Source organism: Polychytrium aggregatum (assembly GCF_025602895.1).
Source record: "Polychytrium aggregatum strain JEL109 chromosome Unknown BJ171scaffold_5, whole genome shotgun sequence".
NCBI classification, from domain to species: domain Eukaryota; kingdom Fungi; phylum Chytridiomycota; class Chytridiomycetes; order Polychytriales; genus Polychytrium; species Polychytrium aggregatum.
The window spans coordinates 292428-313535 of NW_026516207.1; the positions used below are offsets into that span (position 1 = coordinate 292428).

General features: G+C 57.5%; 4 protein-coding genes across 4 annotated transcripts; 2 read left to right on the forward strand and 2 right to left on the reverse strand.

The window, feature by feature from the left end:
• Positions 1–910: 910 nt before the first annotated feature.
• BJ171DRAFT_595945 (uncharacterized protein) lies at positions 911–7448 on the forward strand. Its single transcript, XM_053114641.1, has 7 exons — positions 911–1916; positions 2150–2222; positions 2329–2441; positions 2633–2874; positions 3032–5184; positions 5343–6557; positions 6749–7448. Exons 1-7 carry the CDS (start codon positions 1068–1070, stop codon positions 6946–6948), a joined length of 4845 nt encoding a protein of 1614 aa, XP_052970213.1. The 5' UTR covers positions 911–1067; the 3' UTR covers positions 6949–7448.
• Positions 7449–7687: 239 nt separating this feature from the next.
• On the reverse strand, positions 7688–13514 carry BJ171DRAFT_565300 (uncharacterized protein). The gene is made up of 11 exons (XM_053113338.1): positions 13195–13514; positions 12533–12708; positions 11842–12347; positions 11496–11706; positions 11138–11333; positions 9559–10986; positions 9268–9444; positions 8920–9064; positions 8428–8826; positions 8176–8289; positions 7688–7996 (listed from the first exon to the last, which is right to left on the reverse strand). The coding sequence occupies exons 1-11, from the start codon at positions 13341–13343 to the stop codon at positions 7862–7864; spliced, it is 3636 nt and encodes a 1211-aa protein (XP_052970214.1). The 5' UTR covers positions 13344–13514; the 3' UTR covers positions 7688–7861.
• A 1190-nt stretch (positions 13515–14704) lies between these two features.
• Positions 14705–15654, forward strand: BJ171DRAFT_455380 (N-acetyltransferase GCN5). The gene is made up of 3 exons (XM_053108274.1): positions 14705–15068; positions 15169–15269; positions 15384–15654. The coding sequence occupies exons 1-3, from the start codon at positions 14787–14789 to the stop codon at positions 15490–15492; spliced, it is 492 nt and encodes a 163-aa protein (XP_052970215.1). The 5' UTR covers positions 14705–14786; the 3' UTR covers positions 15493–15654.
• BJ171DRAFT_633921 (uncharacterized protein) lies at positions 15276–20866 on the reverse strand. The gene is made up of 12 exons (XM_053115665.1): positions 20315–20866; positions 20075–20163; positions 19831–19928; positions 19511–19588; positions 19145–19342; positions 18173–18979; positions 17910–18011; positions 17621–17713; positions 17254–17425; positions 16756–17084; positions 16505–16631; positions 15276–16368 (listed from the first exon to the last, which is right to left on the reverse strand). Exons 1-12 carry the CDS (start codon positions 20749–20751, stop codon positions 15626–15628), a joined length of 3273 nt encoding a protein of 1090 aa, XP_052970216.1. The 5' UTR covers positions 20752–20866; the 3' UTR covers positions 15276–15625.
• Between the last annotated feature and the right edge of the window lie 242 nt (positions 20867–21108).

Below are 21108 nucleotides of genomic sequence, written 5' to 3' on the forward strand. Positions count from 1 at the left end.
TGAATACTGAATACTGGACATACATGGCTACACATGGCTAATCAGCGCGCTCGCAGTGTCTGGAAGCCAAACGACTCGAGAAGCTCAGTATCGCGATATCGAGCAGCCACGGAGATGCCCAGATGGGGTGGGCACAGGGACACAACTTGGTGATCGCGCAGCGGGTCGGGATTCACATGCCTGCGTGACCGGGCTTCACGTGCGTTCTGTGTGCGAGCGTTCTGTGCAGGCTAGCCCCAAACAGCGGCACACAAACAGAGGCGGGCATGTGATCGGCATGTGTGTGTGTGTGGGACGAGGGCGCTCTCGGCTGCCGAGGACAGCAGCATTTGGGGGGAGCGAGACACAGAGAGACAGATAGAGATGGAGAGAGGGCTGGGGCGACAGCGCTCCCCAAACCAACAGAGTCTGTTGCCGAGTGGGGGCCACAGACAGATCCTATCGCCACAGACTCGGTCGCTGCAGTTCCACGCAACTGCAAATGCCCCAGAGCCGCTGTTGATCAACGCGACGAGCGGTAGCATTTGCGCGGCGAGGGTGCAAGAGTCTTTGGGGTGTGTGTGGGTCGTGTGGGCGGAGTTTGAGCCCTTGCTCGCCCTGATTTCCTGGTCCGAATGCTTGCCAGACAATAGCATTGCCAGACGAACATCACCACCACCAGACCAACATCACAGCCAGACCAACATCACTACCAGACGAACATCACTACCAGACCAGCATCACAACCAGACCAACATCACGAACGACACCTCAAACACCTTGCTCTCGCCCGCGTTCTCGCCCGCCGCCCCACAGCCAATCCTCGTGCGACCTCCCCAAAGACCCGTCCGCCCTCGTCTTTGGGCCGCCCCAAAACCGCTGTCCTTTGCGTGGCCTTCTTTGGCGGCCTTTCTGCCTCGCTCTCTCCCATCTGCTGTTCGCCTGCTGCTGGCGCTGCAAGTCCTGGCTCTCGCCGTCCTTCTGCCCCGGCTCTCGCTGCCGTCTCTCTCCTCGCTCCCTGCTCTCGCCCCTGTTGCTGTCCTCCCGTCGCAGTCTTTCCTGTCCTGCATTCTCTTTCTTCTCCACAAATGCATCCCAAGCAGCCTCCTCCCAAGAAGAAGCACGACCTTCACTTCATCAGCTATCATCAGGTGCAAGCCCCAATGCCCAAGGACGACGACCATGCCACCTCGCTGCTCTCGGCCGCCCAGCTAGGCCCCAAATCGTCGCCCCCCATCCCGGCTTCGGCATCCTTTTCCTTCAAGCTGCCGCCGACTCCCCCAACTCCCCAGCTTGACTCCATCGCCTCTCCATCGGCATCCCTCTCTGCATCTTCGTCCGTCGCCTCTCTGGACTCGTTTCGCTCGCGGCCTGCCCCAGAGCAACACTTTATCCAGTACAATCCGCAGCCGCTCCTTCCGAAAACATCCAACCCAGTCCCCGCTTCCCTGTCATCACATCAGCGCATCCGCCGCACCTCGCTGCAGCCGGCGTCTCAATCCAAGGCTGTCCCATCACTGCCCTCTGCCTCTGTACAGATCGAGCCTCTCTCCGTACCTGCTCCTGCTCCCAGCAAACCTTCCGACCTGCACCAGTCTGTCATGAACTTCACATCCACCCTCCGACACTCGACGAGCTCAGTCAGCTTGACATCGATGCCCTCGCCTGCTCCCTCGACTTCCTCGGTCTCGGCCGCAGCCGTAGCGGCCCTAGCATCCGGGGCATCCGGGGCATCCGTGGCAGCCCCGGTTGATGTGGCCGATGAGGCGGCGATGCACGCTAACAACCTGATCACCGCGGCAAAGGCAAAGCTGGATCAGCGGTACAACGTCGTTGACTCGGGACTGCAGCTTCGTGTCATGGGTTTGCCGCAACAGAATGCAAAGTCAAGAGTCGAGACCCAGATCAAGATTTGTCTCCAGCTCGTCACCGACAAGGTATGCACCCTCAGTCCTCTTCTGGTGCTGGTCTGTGTGTTGGCCCCCGCTGTTGTGCCCTGTCGGCAAGATGTGCCAACTCTAGAGCACCGCCTCGAGTAGAATGGGATGCCATCGGGCGAGCTTGGGTGCATCCACATGCCATTCCAGCGCGGCCCTCTCAGTCATACTGATCAAGCTCTCCCCCGCTCTCGGTTGATGCTCTCCTATGGGATATCAACTGAATCTTCCAGGGCGAGAAGGCTTCGTCGTGGGCGTTCTTGCGGCTACCCGAATACCTCGCCTCCAAAGAAAAGCCCCACAAGAGTATGTTGCCGTTTGCCATTGCCGACCCCCGCTCCATCTTGTACTCTCACCGAGCCTGTACATATCCATATTAACATCCGGCGCCTTTGCGACGCTCTACATCCAGAATTCGACAAAGCACCATCAGAAAACAATGTCTTGGATTTGGATGCCATCGTTATCTGCGCATCGGACTTTGATAGACCTGTTACCACCTGCACAACGTGTTTGCAGCGCGAGGTAGGACAGCCGCCATAGTACCTCGACCCGCCGTAGCACCTCGATCCGCCGTAGCACCTCGACCCGCTTCCTTCCGTCCCCGAGTTTGAGGAAAGGCCAGACGCTCATCCTCACGGTTCCTTCGCCGTCTTGTGCATCCATGCTATTCCTCACGCTTTCAATCGCTGCAATCTTTCTCATGCTGCAAATAGCTGAAGCGCGCGCAAAAGTGTACAATCAGCAATCGCCAAAAGGCAGTGAAGCTCGACAGCGATTCGACACCCGGACAAATGGCGATGATGCTGGATGACTCTGATCCCATCGCCACCAACAGGGCTTCCAATGCCCTTCTGTTCAGCTGCTCGCGTATCCTGGACTTTGCCGGCGGCGACATCATCCTCCCAACGCGCATCACCTGCTACTGCCGGCATCACCACGAGAAAGTGGGCTTTTGGTGAGTATCTCTCCGCCGCGCCATCGTGGTCGAAGGGCATCACTGTCTTGCCGACCGTGCCCCCTCGCTGGCTATCCCTCGCTCTATTCGCACGGTGGGCTTCTCTGCCTCGCTCGGGATCACTTATCGGGCTACGTCCACGCACTCGATTTGGCAGCATTTACTTCATGGTCCGCGACAAGAACCAACGGATCATCGCCACCAGCATCTCACCCCCCATCATGATCACCGACGATCACAAGTCCTCCAAAGTCAAGAACAAAACTCTCAAGCGCACGCGGGAAGCGGAGGAGGAGGCCACATCCCCCGTCTTGGACCATGCCAATCCCAGTCGAGACACTTCGCCCGAAGCCATCTCGAGCCTCCTCACCAACCTGGTGTTCCCGGTCCCAAATACCCTGCCGATGACGCACGGTGCCATGCCGTCATTCCATGATCCGCTTGTTGCCGAGCAGACCTTCAAGTCTCTGGAGACCTCCGCCGCGCTTGCACGCGACCAGTCGCATCTGTCACTCATCTCGGTCGAGATGTTCCCCCCGTTGCCTGTCTCGGACCCGATGAAGATGGACGCAGCGGCCACCCCCGAGAGTTTCATCTTCAGCCGGACAGCGAGTCCAACGCCCATCCCTGTCAGCGATGTGCTTGGAAGCAACTACACCCCGCAGTCGTTGCCTGCGCCGGCCGTTTCTCCTCCGGCTTTGAAAATGGCGGACGCGAGCCCAGCACCCGTCAAGCAGGATGGCTTGATCACGACCATCTATACGCCCATGGCCAACAACCTGTCGAACACCTCGCTGCCCACCTCGTTCATCACCTTCGAAGATCCCAACTCGCTCAACCACTTCCAGACCCCCTTGACAACCTTCCCAGCCACCACCACCCCGATGCAGTTCTTCGACAGTCAGAGCAGCTATTTCTTCATGCCGGACGGCCAGCTCAAGCCTCCCGCGACACTGTCGTCTGGCCTTACTGCGAATGCTGCGGCTCAAGCCAGCCCAGGAGTTCATCCTGTCACCATCGATCAGGCTCAGCTGCTGATGACGACCCAGGCGCCCGCTGCCTCTACTCTGCAGACTCTCGATGATCGTCAAGGGTTGAGTCAAGATCAAAAGATTCGCACGCAGCAACTGTCGCCAGAACTACTCCTCTCGCAGCAGCTTCAAGCCATCCAGCAACTCCAGCTCCTTTCCCAGCTGCAGTCACCAAGTCCCATCCAATCCATCCAGTCCGGCATCTCAGCACTGGTTTCCCCGCTGGCGCTGGCACAGCCGGTCCAGAGCTTCCCGGATCTGTCCCAGCAACCTATCGACCCAACTCAGCATATGTTCTCGATGATGGCCAGCCCGTCCCAGCCACCCCTCCCCGCACGGATTCCCAAGACCCTTCCAAATCCAATGCGGAATCTGCCGCCCGAAGCCATTCCCTCCATCAACCGCGTCATCCCCTCCGAGGGCCCCATCTGCGGCGGGCTCGAGATCACCGTACTGGGCACTGGTTTCTACAACGGACTGACAGTCAAATTTGGCGACGTGTGTGCCGAACCGACGCATTTCTGGAGTTCCAACACCATGATCTGCACTCTGCCGCCGTCGCCGATGCCGGGCGTCGTGCCGGTGACTTTCAAGGACTTTCCGCAGATGACCCACGGTGTCTTCACCTACAAGGACGATACCGAAATGGCGCTGATGGAGCTCGCCCTCCAGGTGGTCGGCCTGCGCATGACTGGGCAGCTCGACAACGCTCGCAACATTGCCATGCAGATCGTCAACAGCGCCAGCAGCGCCACCCAGCGGTCCGGAACGGCCTCGGCTTCGTCGCATGGCGGATCAACCCGCTCCGCTCTGTCGCTGGCTCGGCTCCGAGGCGTGGTTCGATCCTTGGTGGCGGAGCGCATGCACTTTTCGTCGGCAACCAGCTCCAAGACCCGCCTCGAGGTTGCTCTTATCCAAGCCTTTTCGACCCTCAATCAAATCCTGGATGAGGATGAGGAAGAAGCCAGGCACGCGTCTGAGGGCGACGGTCCAAGTGAAATCGGCGATGATCACTTTGACGAAGAGTTGCAGGCTCGCTCCCACGAGCGGGCCCTGCGCAACCTTCATCAGCAAAACAAAACCGGCCATTCGATTTTGCACCTCTGCTGCCTTGGCGGCCTCACCACCCTCAGCAAGTGGATCCTGGCTTCCGTCCGAGAGACCCGCGAACGCGGCATCCGATCCCAGATCCTCGACTGCCAAGACGCCAACGGGTTCACACCTCTGCACTTTGCCACCTTGTGTGGCCGTGTCGATCTCGTTGAAGAACTGCTGGAAGGTAAGAGCGCACACGATCCGCGGCAGGTGCACTAGGAGGAAAGCTGGGTGGTATGCGCCGCATGTATTTGCCGTCATGCTGTCACGACCTGTGATGTATCGCTTCGTTTTGCTCACCGCGTGCGCTCTCTATCCTCACCCCTCTCTCGATGCCTCCAGCCGGTGCTCGTGCCGACATCTTGAACAACCAGGGCTTTTTTGCGCGCGACCTGGCTGTCAAAAATGGCCACGACCCCATCGTGAAGCTCTTTGACGACCGCATTCCTGTTGTCGACATCACCGACGGGCCTGGTGTTCATGAAGCCGATGCCGTCGACGACGACCAGATCCAGGCCGAGCTCGAGGCAGCGTTTCCGTCTCTGATGCGAGACCCAGGCGTCGAGACCGTTCCGCCGCTTGTTGAGCCCGAGGCGGTGCGCAAGCTCGTTGATGGCCATGTGCCTGTGGCTACAGCCATGGGCATCCGGCGCATTTACATGAACCGTCCTGCTGTGGATCTGCAGATGTTCCCGAACGCCGGCGTGCGGGCCAGTGCTGCCATGCCGCGCAGTAACTCGGGCCTTTCGACCCTGCCACCGCCGCCGACGATGATGTCCCAGCTGCCCGCCGGCTTTAGCGAGGCCACCGGCGCACCCAACACGGCCGCCAGCTCCAAGCTTGCCCAACGCAGCCAGCGCAACAGCCTGCTTGCGTCGCTGGGAATGCTGCTCTCGAGCACCGACACCAGTATGCCCTCGGACACCGCCAAGTCATCCGGTGACAAGCACGCCTCGTTTACGGACGACGCGACGGTCAAGAACTCAAGCCTGTTCTTCCGCATGTTCGACCTTGCCATTGGCATGCTCAACGACCAGACCTCGCCGCTGATGGCTGCCCCGCATCGCGTCGCCATCAACGTTTTCCATGCCCTCAACATCCCAGGAGCCATCGCTCCTCTGCAGACCATGACCTCGGCCTTTGGCAAGGGCGATTCGCGTGATGAAACCGTCGCCACCAGCCACAAGGCGCCTCCACCAGAATACCTGGCCTGGGCATTATCGCTCTTTGCTCCATCCGACAAGAGAGCCGATACAGACCAGAAGCCCACGGCGACCGCGGTGCTCCTGGCTGCGGCCCAGGCAGCAGTGTCGCCCCCGGTGTCTCCGACCGCCAAAACGTCACCCGCTGTTGGGGGCTACACCTCTGTCTTGGACGAGACCGAGTCAGATTCGGAGACCGAGACAGACCCGGCTCACTCGGCGCAGTCCTCACGGCTGCTAAGCGTCACGGTTACCGACGCCGCACACATAGCCCAGAAGCGACAGGAGACCCGGAGACGCGAACAGCTGCACCAGGAGCGCATGCTCTATCTGTTCTGGATCCCAATGTTGCTGAGTATGTACCGCCCCTGCATGTTGCAACTGAGCTGACAGTGTCATGTTGCGCCACATCGATTGCCCGTGCAGGAAAGTGGGCCAGGGCTCTTGTATCGCAATCCGTTCGAGCCGTATGCTAACTCGTTGACCTCCTCGGCGTCATCACCATTCCACTCTTGTCCCCGACTATCGTCCATCCGGCCTTTCTAGTCATGATTTCGTTGGCCCTGATCCGCTTCATCCTCCCGCCGGAGTCTGACGAGCTCGAGAAGCTCATGGGCGAGGCGGATGGCCTGTTGGGTCAGATCTTCCGCTACAACTCCGATATCATCCGAAGCTTGAAGCAGTACCTCACCAGCCTACGGGCCAACGGCGGCATCATGAACGATCTGTGGGCAGCGCGTGCGTAATCGGCGCCACAGAGCTCCCATGAGCCAAAAGGTAGCCGCTGCTCCCTCAGATCCTCCCCGGAGTCTCCCTCGAGTCTCCCTCGCCTGGCCCCTGTCGCAGGTCCCGATGACCGGACCAGCATTATATTTATCTATTTATTCCATGGCCGTTCTGCATATGCCTTCCGACGGCTTTACTTCTCGATTCCTCGCCATTTATGTTGACACGTTGCTTCCTGCGCTATTCCCTATTTTTTTTGGAACGATCGGTCGACGTTATAGACCGCCCCCCCCTTTTTTTTTCCTCTCTTCCTTGCCCTTCCTCCGCTGCATCCTGAATACACACGTGTTCATTCACAGTAACCCAACTCATTGTCGAGGAACAATGGCCATGGATGGACGAGAGCGAGGCATCGCGACTCTGTTCCCATTCCAACGTTCCAAGTGATAATGGGCACCCCCATTTTGAGCCAGGACAGCTGTTTTTGTCTGGAACTTGAATACACCCGCTCACCCATTGCAATCATGGCTAAACAGTGTGCTCACAGTACCAGGAAGCCAAGCGACTCGAGAAGGCAGACTACCTTGACATCGATACACCATGGAGCAGTCCAGAGAGCGAGTGAATGCACCACACTCCTTCATCGAGTGGATGCACCACACTCATTCATCGAGTGGATGCACCACACTCCTTCATCGAGTGGATGCACCGCACTCCCTCATCGAGTGGATGTACCACACTCCCACATCGACACATCACTATCAGTCGATTGTCGCCACTGGGGATCGACCGAGTGTATTCAAGACTACTTTCTAAACCAACCAAAACGATCGACAACCAGGACGGAAACAATCGCATGGCTTGCTCACTGGTGCCTACAGTAGGTCAGCGGACTTTAGAGATCTGATGCCAGAGAAGGACTGTCCCGTTTCTTTATGGACCGACTGCATTATTTGCGTAGCTCATGTATCCCCTCATCTCGTTTCGCTTGTTTGGGTTGCGGCTGTGGCCGTGGCGGGTGCGGCGTTGCGGCAGGACATCGTGGTCGACGGCGGCGAGGGCAAGATCCTGTTGGAGAGTAAAGTAGAGCAGAGCAGATCGGCAAGATGTGCATTAGTGCCATCGTCCCCATGTATCCAAACAGTTCCATAAAACACCGCAGGCTTCGGGATGATCTGGGTGATTAAAACCCGCAGAGTGGCCAACTCTGCCGACACGATCATCTCGGAGCACAGGGCGCTGCCTACCTCAGCGCGCTTGGACATGGACGCCTGGATCCACGAGAGCTCTTGGTTGATGGCCGCTTTGAGCTTTGCCTCGCGCTCTCCGCGTGTATCAAGCCACGAAAGAAGTGCTTTGATCTGGAACACATTGGGGGCATGCATATCAGCACTGGCGGGCGCAGGACTGCCTCGGCATTTGGAGCGCAGCCTTGGTCTCGGGCCACACACGGAAGGAGAGCATGGCAGAAAAATCACAGGCAGCGCTGCCGGACGTACCTGAGAAGCTTCCGTGAAGTATCCCCACGATCCCTCGGTGGCATCCAAGCTTGTCTGCAGGCGAGCGAGCGATTCTCTATCGTGGCCGTTGATGCCGTCCTTGTCCAGACCCGTCAGCTCCACGAACAGGCGCCCTGTTCCCCATTCGAGATCGGCGGGACCCAGCACGGTCGATGTCTTGTTGGAGGGCACGGTGCCGGGTGCCATGCCCATGGCTTCGTCCAAGTCCAGGTTCACCGCCGATCCGACAGCCAAATCAAACCACCAGTAGCGGTTCAGGAAGCGATCCTGACCCAGGGGGAAGAGACGTGCTGCTGCGGAACACAGGCCATATTCGGGCTCAAACTTGAACTCGCGCTTCATCAAGGCCCTCTCCTGGGACTCGATCTTGCGCTTTTCCTATTTCGATGGCATTCGAGCGACGGCGGCATATTTGCAACGTCAATATTCGCAGTTGTGGGGGTATCGTGCGGCGGATGTGCTGCGACGTACCTCCAGACGCAGCCGCTGCTCGCGCTGCTTTTCGCGATGCTCCTTTTGCAGCCGCATCGACTCCTCCTTCTGCCGCTTGAGCTCGGCCTCTCGGCGCTGCTGCGATTCCTTGAGCTTTTGGATGCGCGATGTTCCTTTTGAGAAGCTGTGGATTTATACAGTGATTAGAGTGGACGTGGACGTGGACGACCGAAGGAGGGAGCTCTGTGCCTCGGACTGTCTGTCACCAGGGCGTAACCACTTCTCGATTGCTCGCACGGGAGTGCAGAATGCTAAACAGTCGGATGCGTCGCCCCGGTCAGAGCACGGATTCGGTCGGGCAGACTTTGGACCCTGTCTCCCGTTTACCTGTCATTCATATCGAAGGTCGAGTCGACGGGGGGATCCGCTGGCTTGGGCTCTCTCTCTTCATCAGCGGTGGGAACGGACGCCGCATCATCGGTTCCGATCTCCTTCTCGTCTTCCGCATCCTTCTCGCTTTCGCGCACAGCCTCGCGGCTCTGATATTCCTTCCAGAGCTGGGTTCTGCGCGCATAAAGTTTCGTCAAATATCGGCGTTAGAACTTGCCAAATCACATACGGTTGCGCTTGGTCTTTGGGGAAGCGGCGGTGGCTTGGCATCGGGAGGAGGGAACCTACATGTACTTGCGCTCGCGAAGAATCTCGCGGCGCTCTTTCCGCAGCTCGATGCAGCGATCAATGGCGTGATCAATAAACTCTCGGACTTTGTGGTTGGTTTGCACCGTCTCGGTGACGAGAAAATCGAGGAGGTCCAGCTTCTCAATGGGGCTGAGCAGCTTCCAAAAGTTCTTCTCCACCCGCGCCAGTAATCCGTCGATCGACAGAGCAGAGCTGACGGGCTTGGTCCTCTTCTTGGGATGAGGCCCGAGATGCTCGCTGGGAAGCATTTGCGGCTCTGGAGACTTTGGCCCGGCAGTGGGCGATCTGAGTTCCATAGACGACTTGGCTCGTCGGCTCAGAGTCGCGCGGGCTGACGGTTCGTGTGTCGGTGATCCCACGATCGCATGGTCGCCGCCCTGGTCGTGGTGCATGATGTGTGCATCGTCGAAGCTCTGGTGGCTGCTACTGCTGTCTTCGTCGGTTCGTCGGCGCTTCGAACGGCTGTCCGAGTCCGAATCGGTATCGCTGGAGATACTCTCATGGTCGTGGTCGAGTTCGCTGTCGCTGCCGCTTTGGAAGTGCTGCTCGTGTTTCAGAGCCGATCCGGCACTGCTTTCATCTCGAGATCCAAGAGCCCGGTTACGAGACGAGCGCTTCCGGCGGGTCGAAGAAGCATCGGACTGATCGTCGCCGCTCGTTCCGTCATCCGCAATCGAGTCCTCGCTGGCCTCCATATAGCCCTTGAATCCGGGATTTCGGCCATTCGATCGCCGCTTCTCAGGGACACTCTCGGCTTCGGTGGAAGCATCAGCCTCGTCGTCGGAGGGTTCTTCGCCATGAATGAACACACTTTCATGATCCAGCTCGGTGCTGAGCAGACGCGCAAGGATATGCCATTTGGCTTTCAGTGACTCCTCGGTAGCCCAGTCGCGAATGAGCCCGACAAGAGCAATATTCCATGCCTTCAGACGGACCAACGGCCGCGCGACCAATGCCGACTTTCGGTGAGTGCCCGCCCAGGCCCCTGGTGTCCATTTCCACCACTGATCGATAGCGATCTTTTCGTCCGCAGTGAGCTCTTCGAAGGCCTTCAAGAACTCCTGTTTCGCGGCATCGTGGCTGCTGTTACCGCCGTTGGCGTCCTTGATGTCCTTGAGGTCCTTGGGATCGACATCCATATCGTGGCTCTCGGAGGACTCAGTCTTGGTGATATCTGGGCTTCCAGGCACAGCGTCGTCGGCTGTGCTGCTGGCTGCCAAGGCACCTACTTCTTTGAAGAAGGGATCTTCGGGATCTTCCAGCCGGAATGCCCATTCCTCGCACGCAGCCTGCAGCAGCGCACCAAATGACTCGACCACGATTAGGCTCTGTCCCTGCTCAAGATTTTGGTGTGACAGGGCATCCATGTAGTAGTCTAACGGGAATTGAGTCAGGCTGAGCAGATTGCTGCTTGTGGAAGCAAGAGAAAGCGGGTGAGCGGCGGCAAGCGCAGTCAAGTTGGAGCTGTAGGCACTGAATTACGGGAAGACTTGGCCTCGCCACACACTCCACGGTTTCCACACCCGCTGCACTGTAGTCCACAGACTCACAGCTGTACCTGAAAACAGAGAGAAAGTTCCACGTCCGGATGAGAGCGCATGCCGACGATGACGGAAAGTCACCAAAGCTGTGCTGCAGCGGAGGATACACAGCCCCGGCCTTTTTGATATCTTCGGCGCCACGCAAGCGAGGCGCCAGCTGGAGGAGCTCCATATCGTCCATCGGAAAGGTAAGCGAAAGTGCCAAGAGTCGCGCTGAAAATGATCCACGACAGAGGCTTGAGTATGAATCCATCGCTATGCCACAGGGGGCCGCCGCACTCTCATTTCCTCCCCGCGCTCGTGGACTTGCTGCCAAAAACGGTGCCGCATTTTGCTTGTGGACCGTATACCCAATGCGCCCAGCACAGTTTATACCTTGCTCCTCTTCTTCTCGCAGCTTGGCCTCTCGTTCCTTGGCCTCCTTTTCCATCTGCTTGTGTGCTTGCTTCTCCTTGCGCTTGCTCACGCGTCCGTCCTTCTTCTTGTTGCGCTCTTCTTCTTCACGGGCCTGCTTCTCCGCCAAAGCAGCCTCAAGCTTCTTTTGCTTTAGAAGGGCTCTTTGCTTGGCTTTGTAGTTTGGATCGAGCTGGCGAGCAGATTCATGTCAGACCAATGCCCCGGTTAGAATAGACCATCTCGCGAACTACCTCAGCCCATTCAGTAACACACTCAAATGCGGGTACACAGTCCCATTGCTGATCGAACGGCGCAGAGCAGATACCTTCTCCTCTCGCTCTTTGATCTTGTCGACCAGGTTGAGTGGCATCGTGGTCGTGATTCCGTATTGCTCCGCGAGCTCTGGCTTGATCACCAGAGGCGACCCGGGCCATGTCTCTCTCTGCTGGACCACATCCTTGATGAATGTCTTGATGTTTTGCTTTGACAGAGTAAGCCTGTTGCGCTTAATCTTGCTGATCGGCACTCGGTACTGGGTTCCGGCGTCATCGTCAAAGACGAATTCGCCGTCCTGATCGAGCAAATGCACGCGACACGAACATAGGTTCGGGTCCAGATCGTGGTCGATGGCCGTGATCTTATCATCTTGATCAGTGTGAATCACCACGGACGAGACGGCTTTGTCGCTGAAGTTAGTGGGCGGATAGACTTGCAGGACTTTGCACCAAATCGATTCTTCGCCGATTTGGACAAAGGTCTCTTCGCCCGGAAAGACGTTATCTCGAAAGTAGTTGTAGATGACATCGATGAGATTGATGACCTTGAGTGTGTCTGCGAGAGCGAGACGGCCAAAGCCAAGCCAGAAGCGGTCAGCATGCTGCTTTCCATCTGGCCTGCCATTCCACAACGCTATCCGATGGCATCTGGCCCCCATCGAACTCGTGTGTGAGGCGTGTGGTGCTATCCAGCATCGCTCCTCTGCTAGCATTCGGTAAGGGTCTGGCAGACCAACTCACTAAATTGAATCATCTCCAAGGCGGGCTTCTTCCAGACTTCCGGAAAGCGCTCCTTGACGTTGCGGCGAGCAATGCGCTCGGAGATCAGCGCCTCTTCGAAAGTCAGGTTGCCTCTTCCTGTAGCTTCACACTGCCACTGCTTCTGCCGATACATGTTGTAGCGTTCATAGTACGATCTGTGCAGGACGGCGGTAATATATCATAACTGGCGTCAGCGGCTATCATCGCAGCATGCATTCCGCCGGGCAGTCGAGCCCGATAGCAGCTCCCTGTGGTCCTCCTCCGGCAATCATGGCACCGGTCCAGTGGTCGTGGAGCCGACTCGGAGTGCATATCAGCAATGCAGGCAAAAGGCCGCATATTGGAGATCGAATGCCTCGTTGACTGCCGCTTCGAGTGTGGGTGTCGAGGCGTAATAAACTTCGTCTTGACTGTTTGAGATCTTTTGCTGATCGGCTTGGCCGATCCAGGCCGGACCTTCGGCATAATGTGCATCTCGGCTTGAAGTCACTGCTCGGCAAGGCAGCGAGCAGAGGAGGAAGCGGGTGATCTCTCGATCCCGATCGGCTGGGTTCGGAACCCAACTTGTCCGAGACACCCCCAAGCAAGCAGCGCAAGAAAAGCGCCAAAAGAACAGTGGGATGTGAGCAGAGATGGCTTACTCGTAGTCCACGAATATCTCTCCCGTGAAGCGGATCTGGAAAACAGGGGCACCATCGTCGTCGCTGTTTGTGTCTGGAGCGAGCGCGGGGAGGTTGGAAGGCAGCGGCAGAAGCTCAACCGGCTTCTTGGTGCGCTTCAGAATGGGCATGGTGCGGGTCGAGTCAAAGCCGATGTGTGATGATGGACGAGCGAGTCGCTTGGATCATCCAACTCTGTCGAGGCTGTTCTTGGCGTTGGCAAGGGCTGGCGTGAGGTGGCAATTGCCGGAGGCGTCGGTGATCGATGGCGAGCGAGGCAGATGGAGAGAAAAGGGGGGGGGCGGTCGGCGGAGGCGAACCAAGCCTGGAGACGGAAAAAAAAAACGGCACGAAGCGAAACAGGGTGAGCAAGCGGCGAGAGAACGAGCGAGAGCAGCGCAGACAGCCCGGGGACGTGCAAGTAACAAATCGAATGCTGCTGACGAGCAGCCAGTAGTATCGAGGGCATTCCAATGTGACGATGGGGCATTCCAATCGGGGGATCGGCTCCAGGGAAGAGGCTGGAACGGATCCCGGAGACGACGGGGGCAACAGGCGAAACTGCATGTGGGGTGTTGGGCTGCTGACTGGAAACACACAGTGCTGGCTGCCCCTCGATACCAACAACTGCTGCATCTTGGTACCTCATGCAAGTTGTCAGCAGATGCCGGCTGTTGTTGGAACATGGCAGTCAGGGGTTCTGGCGCTAATGCGATGCCGGCTCGGCAGAGTCGAGTACGAAAGTGCATCGAAGGTGAATACAAGCCAGCGCTTTCGCCACTACTCGCACCGAACTGCCAAACAGAAACTCCAACGAACGGCTGCACCATGTGAATTGCAGAGACGAGCCTGCTCTTGAGCACCAGTTCGGTGCTCGAGCGAGAGGTACCGGGGTTTGATTCCAGTGGAGCCAGTGCCGCAGAACTCGAAGTAAGGGAGGGGGCCGCGCGAGAGCCGATCGGCGGCCGATGAGACCCATGCCACCCAAGGTCTGCTGTTTTCAGAATGGAATGGCGCTTTCTATCCCACCTTGCATCCCGTCTGGCAAATGCGCCTGGATGTACTGCGGCAGCTGCTCTCCGATCTACTTGTGCCCGGCCGCTGTTCCTGGGTTGCGTACGGTCTCGCAAGAGTCAGACCGTGTGCACTTTTCCGATGATCGACAGCCGAATCGACATTGGACAGCTTGCTGTGCTTCTCCTCTCCCAAAACACACATGCTCAACCCGTAAATGCTCTTCAGCCGTCGCTTGGATGCGTATAGCATCCCGGCTGTTCATGCATGCATTGTTGTCCCATCGCATTGCTTGCCTGGGAGTTGCCGGCCTTCGCAGATCCACCGGCTGCGCACGGTGCTCATGGGCAACTGCTGCGCACAACAACTCCTCCCGGCTTTTCCGGATAAGGAAGGCGCAGTGCTGCGCTTGTGCATCAGGTGATCTGCTTTCCCACCCACTGGCTCCTGCCAACGCATGGGACGAGCACCCAGCCATCTCCACCATCCCTATCATCTCGACCATCCCGGCCACCTGAGGCAGGCATCCAAACCGCCCCCCCCCCAAAGTCCCGCGCGCAATGTCCAGCAAGAAGACCGTCGAGATCCGGCCCGCCACCCCGGAGGACGTCCCCGCGGTCGTCCAGTTCATCCGTGATCTGGCCACCTTCGAGAAGCTGCGCGACAAGTGCCTCGTCGACGAGGAGCTGCTCCGCAAGGCTGCATTCGGCCCTCGGCCATACTGCGAGATCGTGATCCCGAGCGTCGAGGGACAGGTCGTGGGCTTTGCCTTGTTTTTCCACAACTACTCAACCTTCACGGGCAAGCCCGGCATCTATCTCGAGGATCTCTATGTCAAGGAGGTTGGTCACGTTTGAGTTGATTTTGGTGCCATTAAGCAGAGCTGCGGCAAACCGAACCGCGGTGCTGACTGATCGTTGCTGCTGTTTCTCATGCTTTCAGGAAGCTCGCCACTTTGGCGTGGGAACTGCCGTGCTCAAATACCTTGCCCGTCTTGCTGTCGAGCGAGACTGCACCCGGGTCGATTGGCAGGCCCTGGACTGGTGAGTATACGACTTGTCTGCATTGCCAGGTTGCTGGCGGCTGGACCATGCGCACGGTGCCTAATGACTGCGTTGTGCTCCTTTGGGGCCTCCCCTCATCGCCCCTTGGTGCAGGAATGAGAACGCCATCAACTTTTACAGAAAGGTCGGCGCCAGATCTCTGGATGACTGGATTACATTCCGCTTGGATGGCGATGCCCTCCTTCGCTATGCCAGTTCGTAAACCGACATTGACCTTATTCCTCACAGAGGGCTTGCCCCCAGCAACAGCTCAATGAAAATACACGCACAAGTGTCTGCCGAACGAGCACCATCATGAGCCGCCGCCATCCGTCAATGTCGTCCTCGGCCAGCGGCTATGACGTCCAGGCCTTCTTGGATTTTTGATCGTAACCGCCCGTCGGTGTGGTGGCCTCCCAGCGAACAGTCTTTCGCTCCTCCACCGCTGCTGTACTCGCCGCTGAAGCAGGCCGTGGCCCAACAAGAGCACTGGGCTGCTGAAGGCTCCGAAGCTCAGGCGGGGGGTGTCGGGTGACAATCATAGAGTCGGCGTCGGCGTCGGCAATCGGCTGGATGAGCCACCCGCTGCCTCGACCGCCTGGGCTCAAGCCCTTCTTCAGAGCAGGCTTTTGGTGGGTCTTGCCTGCATCATGCATAAGCGACCTTGAGAGCGAGTGATCGGGATTGTTGAGGTGCTTGGCCATGGCCGGGGTCGGCGATGGCGACGGCCGGGAGGGAGGATCCTCTGGCGTTATCAGCGAGTAGTGGCGGGCCAACGGTGATCCAGAGCGAGAGGTTGCTGGTGTGTGCTCGCCGGATGGATCCAGCATGCCCGAAGCCACCCGGAGGGCATGCTCCTGCTCGAGCTGAGCAATGTCAAGGTTGGACATGAGGTGGTCCATGGTCGCCGATTCCCATAGCGGCGAGGCTTGCTGGCTCTGATGTTTGTGAAGCGGATTCAGGGCCTTCTCCTGGGTCACTCTCTTCACGCGCAGAAGACGCAGCTCGTTGTTCTTTTGCTCGAGTAGCGATATTCGGAGATTGTTGCTGTTGATGACATCCTTCAGCAGCCGGTCGTATTCTGGGCTGACCTCGAAATCTGCCGAGGTACATTTAAGTATGTCAGGCTGATCCGACTTGAACAAGCCATGAAGCAGACTCACGCAGCACTGCGTCGCAATTCAATCGGATTGCGCTTGCTGCCCATGGTAGAGTGCATGTCTGCGAGAGAATACCCGGAAGGCTGGTGTCCTGGCCGAGGCTGACGTCAGGATACTTCATGACCACGGCAAGCGTCTGCTCCAGATCCTTGAGCTTTAGCTTGAGGGTCTTGACATTGCCTTCGTCCTGAATGTGCTGATACTGTTGTCGGTGCAGAGCGGGCGATTTGGTGAACAGGGAAGTTGGTAAATACTGTTGGCCATATCTGTTTTTGTGGGAGCATCTACCACAGCCTTTCCGACTGCGAGCCGCCCATGAAGCTTACCCTCAGTTGGGCATTCTCCTCCTTCATCAGCACCATGCCGTGGTGCAGATCGCCGCAGCGTAGCTTGGCCTCCTTCTCGGAGCTCTGCATCTGCTGAAACTTATCGTTCCAAGTCTGCGACTCATCCTGCAGCTTCACGAGCGACTCTGAGAACCTGGCTGCCCGCTTGGTCTCCACATCCAGCTTGATGGCGAGATCCTGGTTTTGCAAGTCAAGCTCGGTTCGTCTGCTGTCGGCGACGGTGAACTTTTGCTGGATCACCTCAAGCTCATGGGAGAGCCTGTAGCCTTGCGACCGTGCCGAGTCCAGGTGCTGGGAAACGGAGCCAACTGAGGAAGGTCGCGGAAGGGGGGGAATTAACAGTCGCCGACCCGCGGACAAGATGTCCCCCATATGCAATTTCAAAAATGCATCAGATGTGATCAAGAGGACACAGGGACGAGCCCAGAGTGGATGGCCGTCTGCGCTACTCTGCAGACATATGCAGCATCGACTCACTCTCTTCTCGCAGGGTCTCCTGGATCTTCTCGGAAGCATGGAAAGACTCCATCCAGGTCTTGGATTCCTGCCGGAGCTGCTCGCACACCACCTCGCTTGCCTTGAGTTTCTCGAGCGTGGATGCGATCTTTCCCTCGAGAGACTGAATCCTGACCTGGAAGGTGGTATTGATCTTCAATCAAACATGGCCGCAGCATCAAGCGGCGGAGCAGACGAAGCGATTGGCTCGACTTTGAAGGAGTGAATTGCGCCCGTGTATCGCCGAATACTCTTGCCCGGGTAGCCGTTGCTGCACAGCAACTGCGTTGGCAAGTATGCTGAGCTGCAGCTGCGATTCCCCCCCCCACGACGACCAACAGTCGCCCACCTTCGAATCGCTGAGGAGCCGCGCTTTCTCGTCATCAAACATTTTCTTGACTTGGGCCATCGATGACGAGTGATTCTCACTGGTTCGCTTGAGCTATCCAACCCATCGGTTCATGGCCGAGTCAGCGACCACACTTTCATCATCGAAACCGCCAGCTGCGTCTCAAGCCCCAGTATCGTCTGCGCTTCAAGGCCGACGGACCCAAACGATGCGGCCATAGCCAATGTTCCTTGGGCTGGCATTTCCCCCAATGCCAGGTACTCCCTGACATCCAGTTGCAAGTTCTTACCTTGGCGCTTGCCTTCTCCAGATCTGCTTGGCATTTTTGCAGAGCCTCAATATTCTTATCAGGATCCGTCTGCATCACGCGATCCTTGAACTTGGACATGGGCTGCGAGAGATGTAGCTACGTTAGCACCCTGTGGACAGCGTGACTCACAGCTCAAAGTCTCGCTCCCTTCCCACAAGCGCACACAACCCAATGGAGTAAGCCAAAGTGTCTCCATGGCTGCTTCACTTTGCCGCACCAACTTTGCAGGCGAGGATACTGACCCGATCGCTCCCGACTGCAACGCTGACAAACCGGTCCGAAGACGAGTCGGGGTCAGGCTCCAGCCCGTCGTGGGAGTCGGCTGCTATCTCACTTCCGGTGTCTACGGTGCTGCTTGCCAGATCGATGTTCGACATGCCGTCGTCACGGACACGGCCGGTGTCTTCCTCGAGCCCGTCGTCCTGATCCATCCGATCCAAGTCGATATTTTTGGATCTGCCCTTGTCACTCCCATCACCTTCGAGGAGGTCGTCTTCAAAATGGACAGACCGCGAGATGCCCATGCGAGTCTTGCGAAACGCCGTCTTCTTTGGTCGGATGCGCTTGAGCGAAAACAAGTGCCTGCGGATGTTTTCCATCGACACCGTTGAGCTGAAGGCGAGGTCGGACATGGACTTGTCCAAAACATCCTGGATCAGAGACTGGGCCTTGCTCTTGTGCTCCTCGTCGACGGCCGTCTCGCTCAGCACTTCCTCTGGCGGCTGTGTCGGACTCAGCAGAAGCGAAACGGCGAGTGGAGCGAGATCGCCAATTTCCTTGGCCGATGCACCGCTTCTTTCCATATGGAGCTTAACAAATTGGCTGGCTTCGGCGATGAGGTCGATCTGATTCAGCCGATCGGTTGATGGCGAGACGTTCGGTTCACACGAAAGAGGTACCTCCGCCGCGTCCATCACTCGATCGCTCTCCAGAGGGCTGCTGGAATCTTCGATCATGGAAGTCTGGCTGTCGGTGACCTGGCATTCAATTGTCTGGACGATTTTTGTCGAGCACGTGCCTGCCGAAGTGTTGGTTGCCTTGGTATGGAGCTGTGACGGACAGGGTTGTATCGGGAAGTGATGGGGGACAAGGGCGAATGTATGCCAATTGGTGGACTTGAAATCGACATAGGTGCGTATGACACAAGCAAAGCGAATATGCGCCGACCGCACGAGTCGATCGAATGCTGGCAAAGATAAGCACGCCGCCTTTACCGCAAACTTTCGGCTCTGAGCAATGTCTTTGAGCAAGCGTGAGATTCGGGCCTCCTTTTCAGCCTCGGACAGGCCGCCTGGTTTGCCGACTAGGGTATGCTGGGTGAGTAGCTCCTTCAGCAGAATGTTCTCCTCCTCGAGAGACTGAAACTGCTTCGAGAACTCGGAAATACGAATGTCGCGCTCTCGGAGGATATCCTATGAGACGGCGCAGGATCACCGAGGATGCGATCCATGCGATGACAGTAATTTTGGAGACTCAGTCGTGCAGCACTGTGGAGACGCCGCCGTATCAATCGGGGCCGGACCACCACCGTTTCCGCCAAAGCAGCCTCGCAAGCATGCACCAGCTCGAGAGTCCCATACAAGATACTTTGCGCAGGCTTGAATCCACGTATCCATGTTCTGGATCAGTCCTTTGATGTCCGCATCGATCGATTCTCTCTGGGGGACAGAAATGGCGAAGACGTAGGGGGCTCCGCACTGAGCCATACACCCGATACATGCCCAGCCATCGGCAATGTGTAGGTCGGCGTGTATGAGTAATCGGTCAAGGCCCAAATCTCTGGTAGAAAGGAACGGCAATCTTCCATCGTGCTCACAGTGGCCAGCACCAGTGATGGCCCGACTGCCGCCGCTCAGCTTCAGGGCCAGTCTTGGTCGCAGCCATCGCGCTAACAACTCACCGACTCCATATATGCGCTGAGAGAGTCGCAGTAGTCCTTGAAATACCGAGAGAGGATCAAGTGCAGATCGTCGGGGCGGATTCCGTCGGCCAATACATCTGTGCAGGATACAGGAATAGCGTTTAGTCGGCGCCATCCAAACTACATTGGACGCACCGTCGATTCGCCTGTTTTGCACAATCTACTCGAAGTGCAGGTCTCTCCGATACCGAGTCAAGGGACTGCTCATCGAAAGCATTCATACCAATCCGTCGCTTCAGTTTCTCGTAGACTTGCTGAAGATTGGACTCGAGAAAGGAGACACCGTTCATTTCCAGCAACTTCAGCTGGTTGCTGTGATAACCAGTGGTTAAAGAGCATGCACGAATGAGTCGTCTTTGAGAGAGAGAGGAACAAAGTGGATCGCGGCAGCACTCTGAGAGCGGCCCTTCATCAGCCGCCACCTGCAACCACCGTGGGGCAAAGATGGTGGCGGATATCCTACCTCGATATAGGAAGATTTCGCGCCTGAAGAATGCTCAGCGAGAGCTGGTCCAGAGAACCAGCAGCCCGGTGCTGGACCGCCATCCGGTCCAAAGCCGGCTGTCCGGTCTCTCGGAATGCCTGAGACGACAGCAGTTGAGGGTTCGAAAGTTGCTGCCGAACAACGAGCCGAACCGAGGTCGAGGCTGACGCGACGGGCTTTCGGGATGCAGAAGCGCTGAGATCCGAGGTGCTTTTGGAGAGCGACTTTTTGTTGCTCGGCGTGATACCGGCCGTGCTCTGGCGACGTGGTGAGGCCAGGGTGCGCGAGACATTGTTGGCGGTAATGTGCTTCAGAACGCTGACGGCAGACTCAGGCGGAGGGTCATAGTTGAGACCGACGCGCAGGTTGCCGTGAAGATTCGGGTTGGATTGAGTGCGAATGGTGTCCAGCGACATGGCCGTGTTTCCAGAAGATCAAAGGAGAAAAGGAAAGATCCGATGCAGCAAAGCCAGAACATAACCAACATGGCTGATTGAATCGCCGGGTCACGCTTGCGTTGCTGCACAACCGTTGATGCCTGGCTTGTCGGCATTGGATTATTGAAACAGACCTCATAGCGGGGTTGGCTGATCAGCGCCAATGATGGACCAGGCCCGACGAGGTGACAAAGGTAAGCAAGGTGCTCTCTCTCGCAGATTGCTCCGGGTCGGCCCCAGCGCCTCGAAACAAAATCCGATTCAAGAGCATGGCCAAGAGCACGGCCAAGAGCATGGCCAAAAGCATGACCAAGAGCAACAGCCGGCGATGTATTG

Excerpts from the sequence above, each read along its gene's own strand:
- BJ171DRAFT_595945 (XM_053114641.1), top strand. The coding sequence starts at position 1,068 with ATGCATCCCAAGCAGCCTCCTCCCAAGAAGAAGCACGACCTTCACTTC. Across the intron at positions 2,442-2,632 it reads CAACGTGTTTGCAGCGCGAG|CTGAAGCGCGCGCAAAAGTG; the intron begins GTAGGACAGCCG and ends TGCTGCAAATAG. Across the intron at positions 2,875-3,031 it reads CACGAGAAAGTGGGCTTTTG|CATTTACTTCATGGTCCGCG; the intron begins GTGAGTATCTCT and ends TCGATTTGGCAG.
- BJ171DRAFT_565300 (XM_053113338.1), bottom strand. The coding sequence starts at position 13,343 with ATGCCCATTCTGAAGCGCACCAAGAAGCCGGTTGAGCTTCTGCCGCTG. Across the intron at positions 10,987-11,137 it reads AACTTTCTCTCTGTTTTCAG|CAATCTGCTCAGCCTGACTC; the intron begins GTACAGCTGTGA and ends TTCCACAAGCAG. Across the intron at positions 7,997-8,175 it reads CCATGTCCAAGCGCGCTGAG|GATCTTGCCCTCGCCGCCGT; the intron begins GTAGGCAGCGCC and ends ACTCTCCAACAG.
- BJ171DRAFT_455380 (XM_053108274.1), top strand. The coding sequence starts at position 14,787 with ATGTCCAGCAAGAAGACCGTCGAGATCCGGCCCGCCACCCCGGAGGAC. Across the intron at positions 15,069-15,168 it reads AGGATCTCTATGTCAAGGAG|GAAGCTCGCCACTTTGGCGT; the intron begins GTTGGTCACGTT and ends TCATGCTTTCAG. Across the intron at positions 15,270-15,383 it reads GATTGGCAGGCCCTGGACTG|GAATGAGAACGCCATCAACT; the intron begins GTGAGTATACGA and ends CCCTTGGTGCAG.
- BJ171DRAFT_633921 (XM_053115665.1), bottom strand. The coding sequence starts at position 20,751 with ATGTCGCTGGACACCATTCGCACTCAATCCAACCCGAATCTTCACGGC. Across the intron at positions 19,589-19,830 it reads TCAGCGCATATATGGAGTCG|AGAGAATCGATCGATGCGGA; the intron begins GTGAGTTGTTAG and ends TCTGTCCCCCAG. Across the intron at positions 17,714-17,909 it reads TGGAGAAGGCAAGCGCCAAG|CTCAAGCGAACCAGTGAGAA; the intron begins GTAAGAACTTGC and ends TGGGTTGGATAG.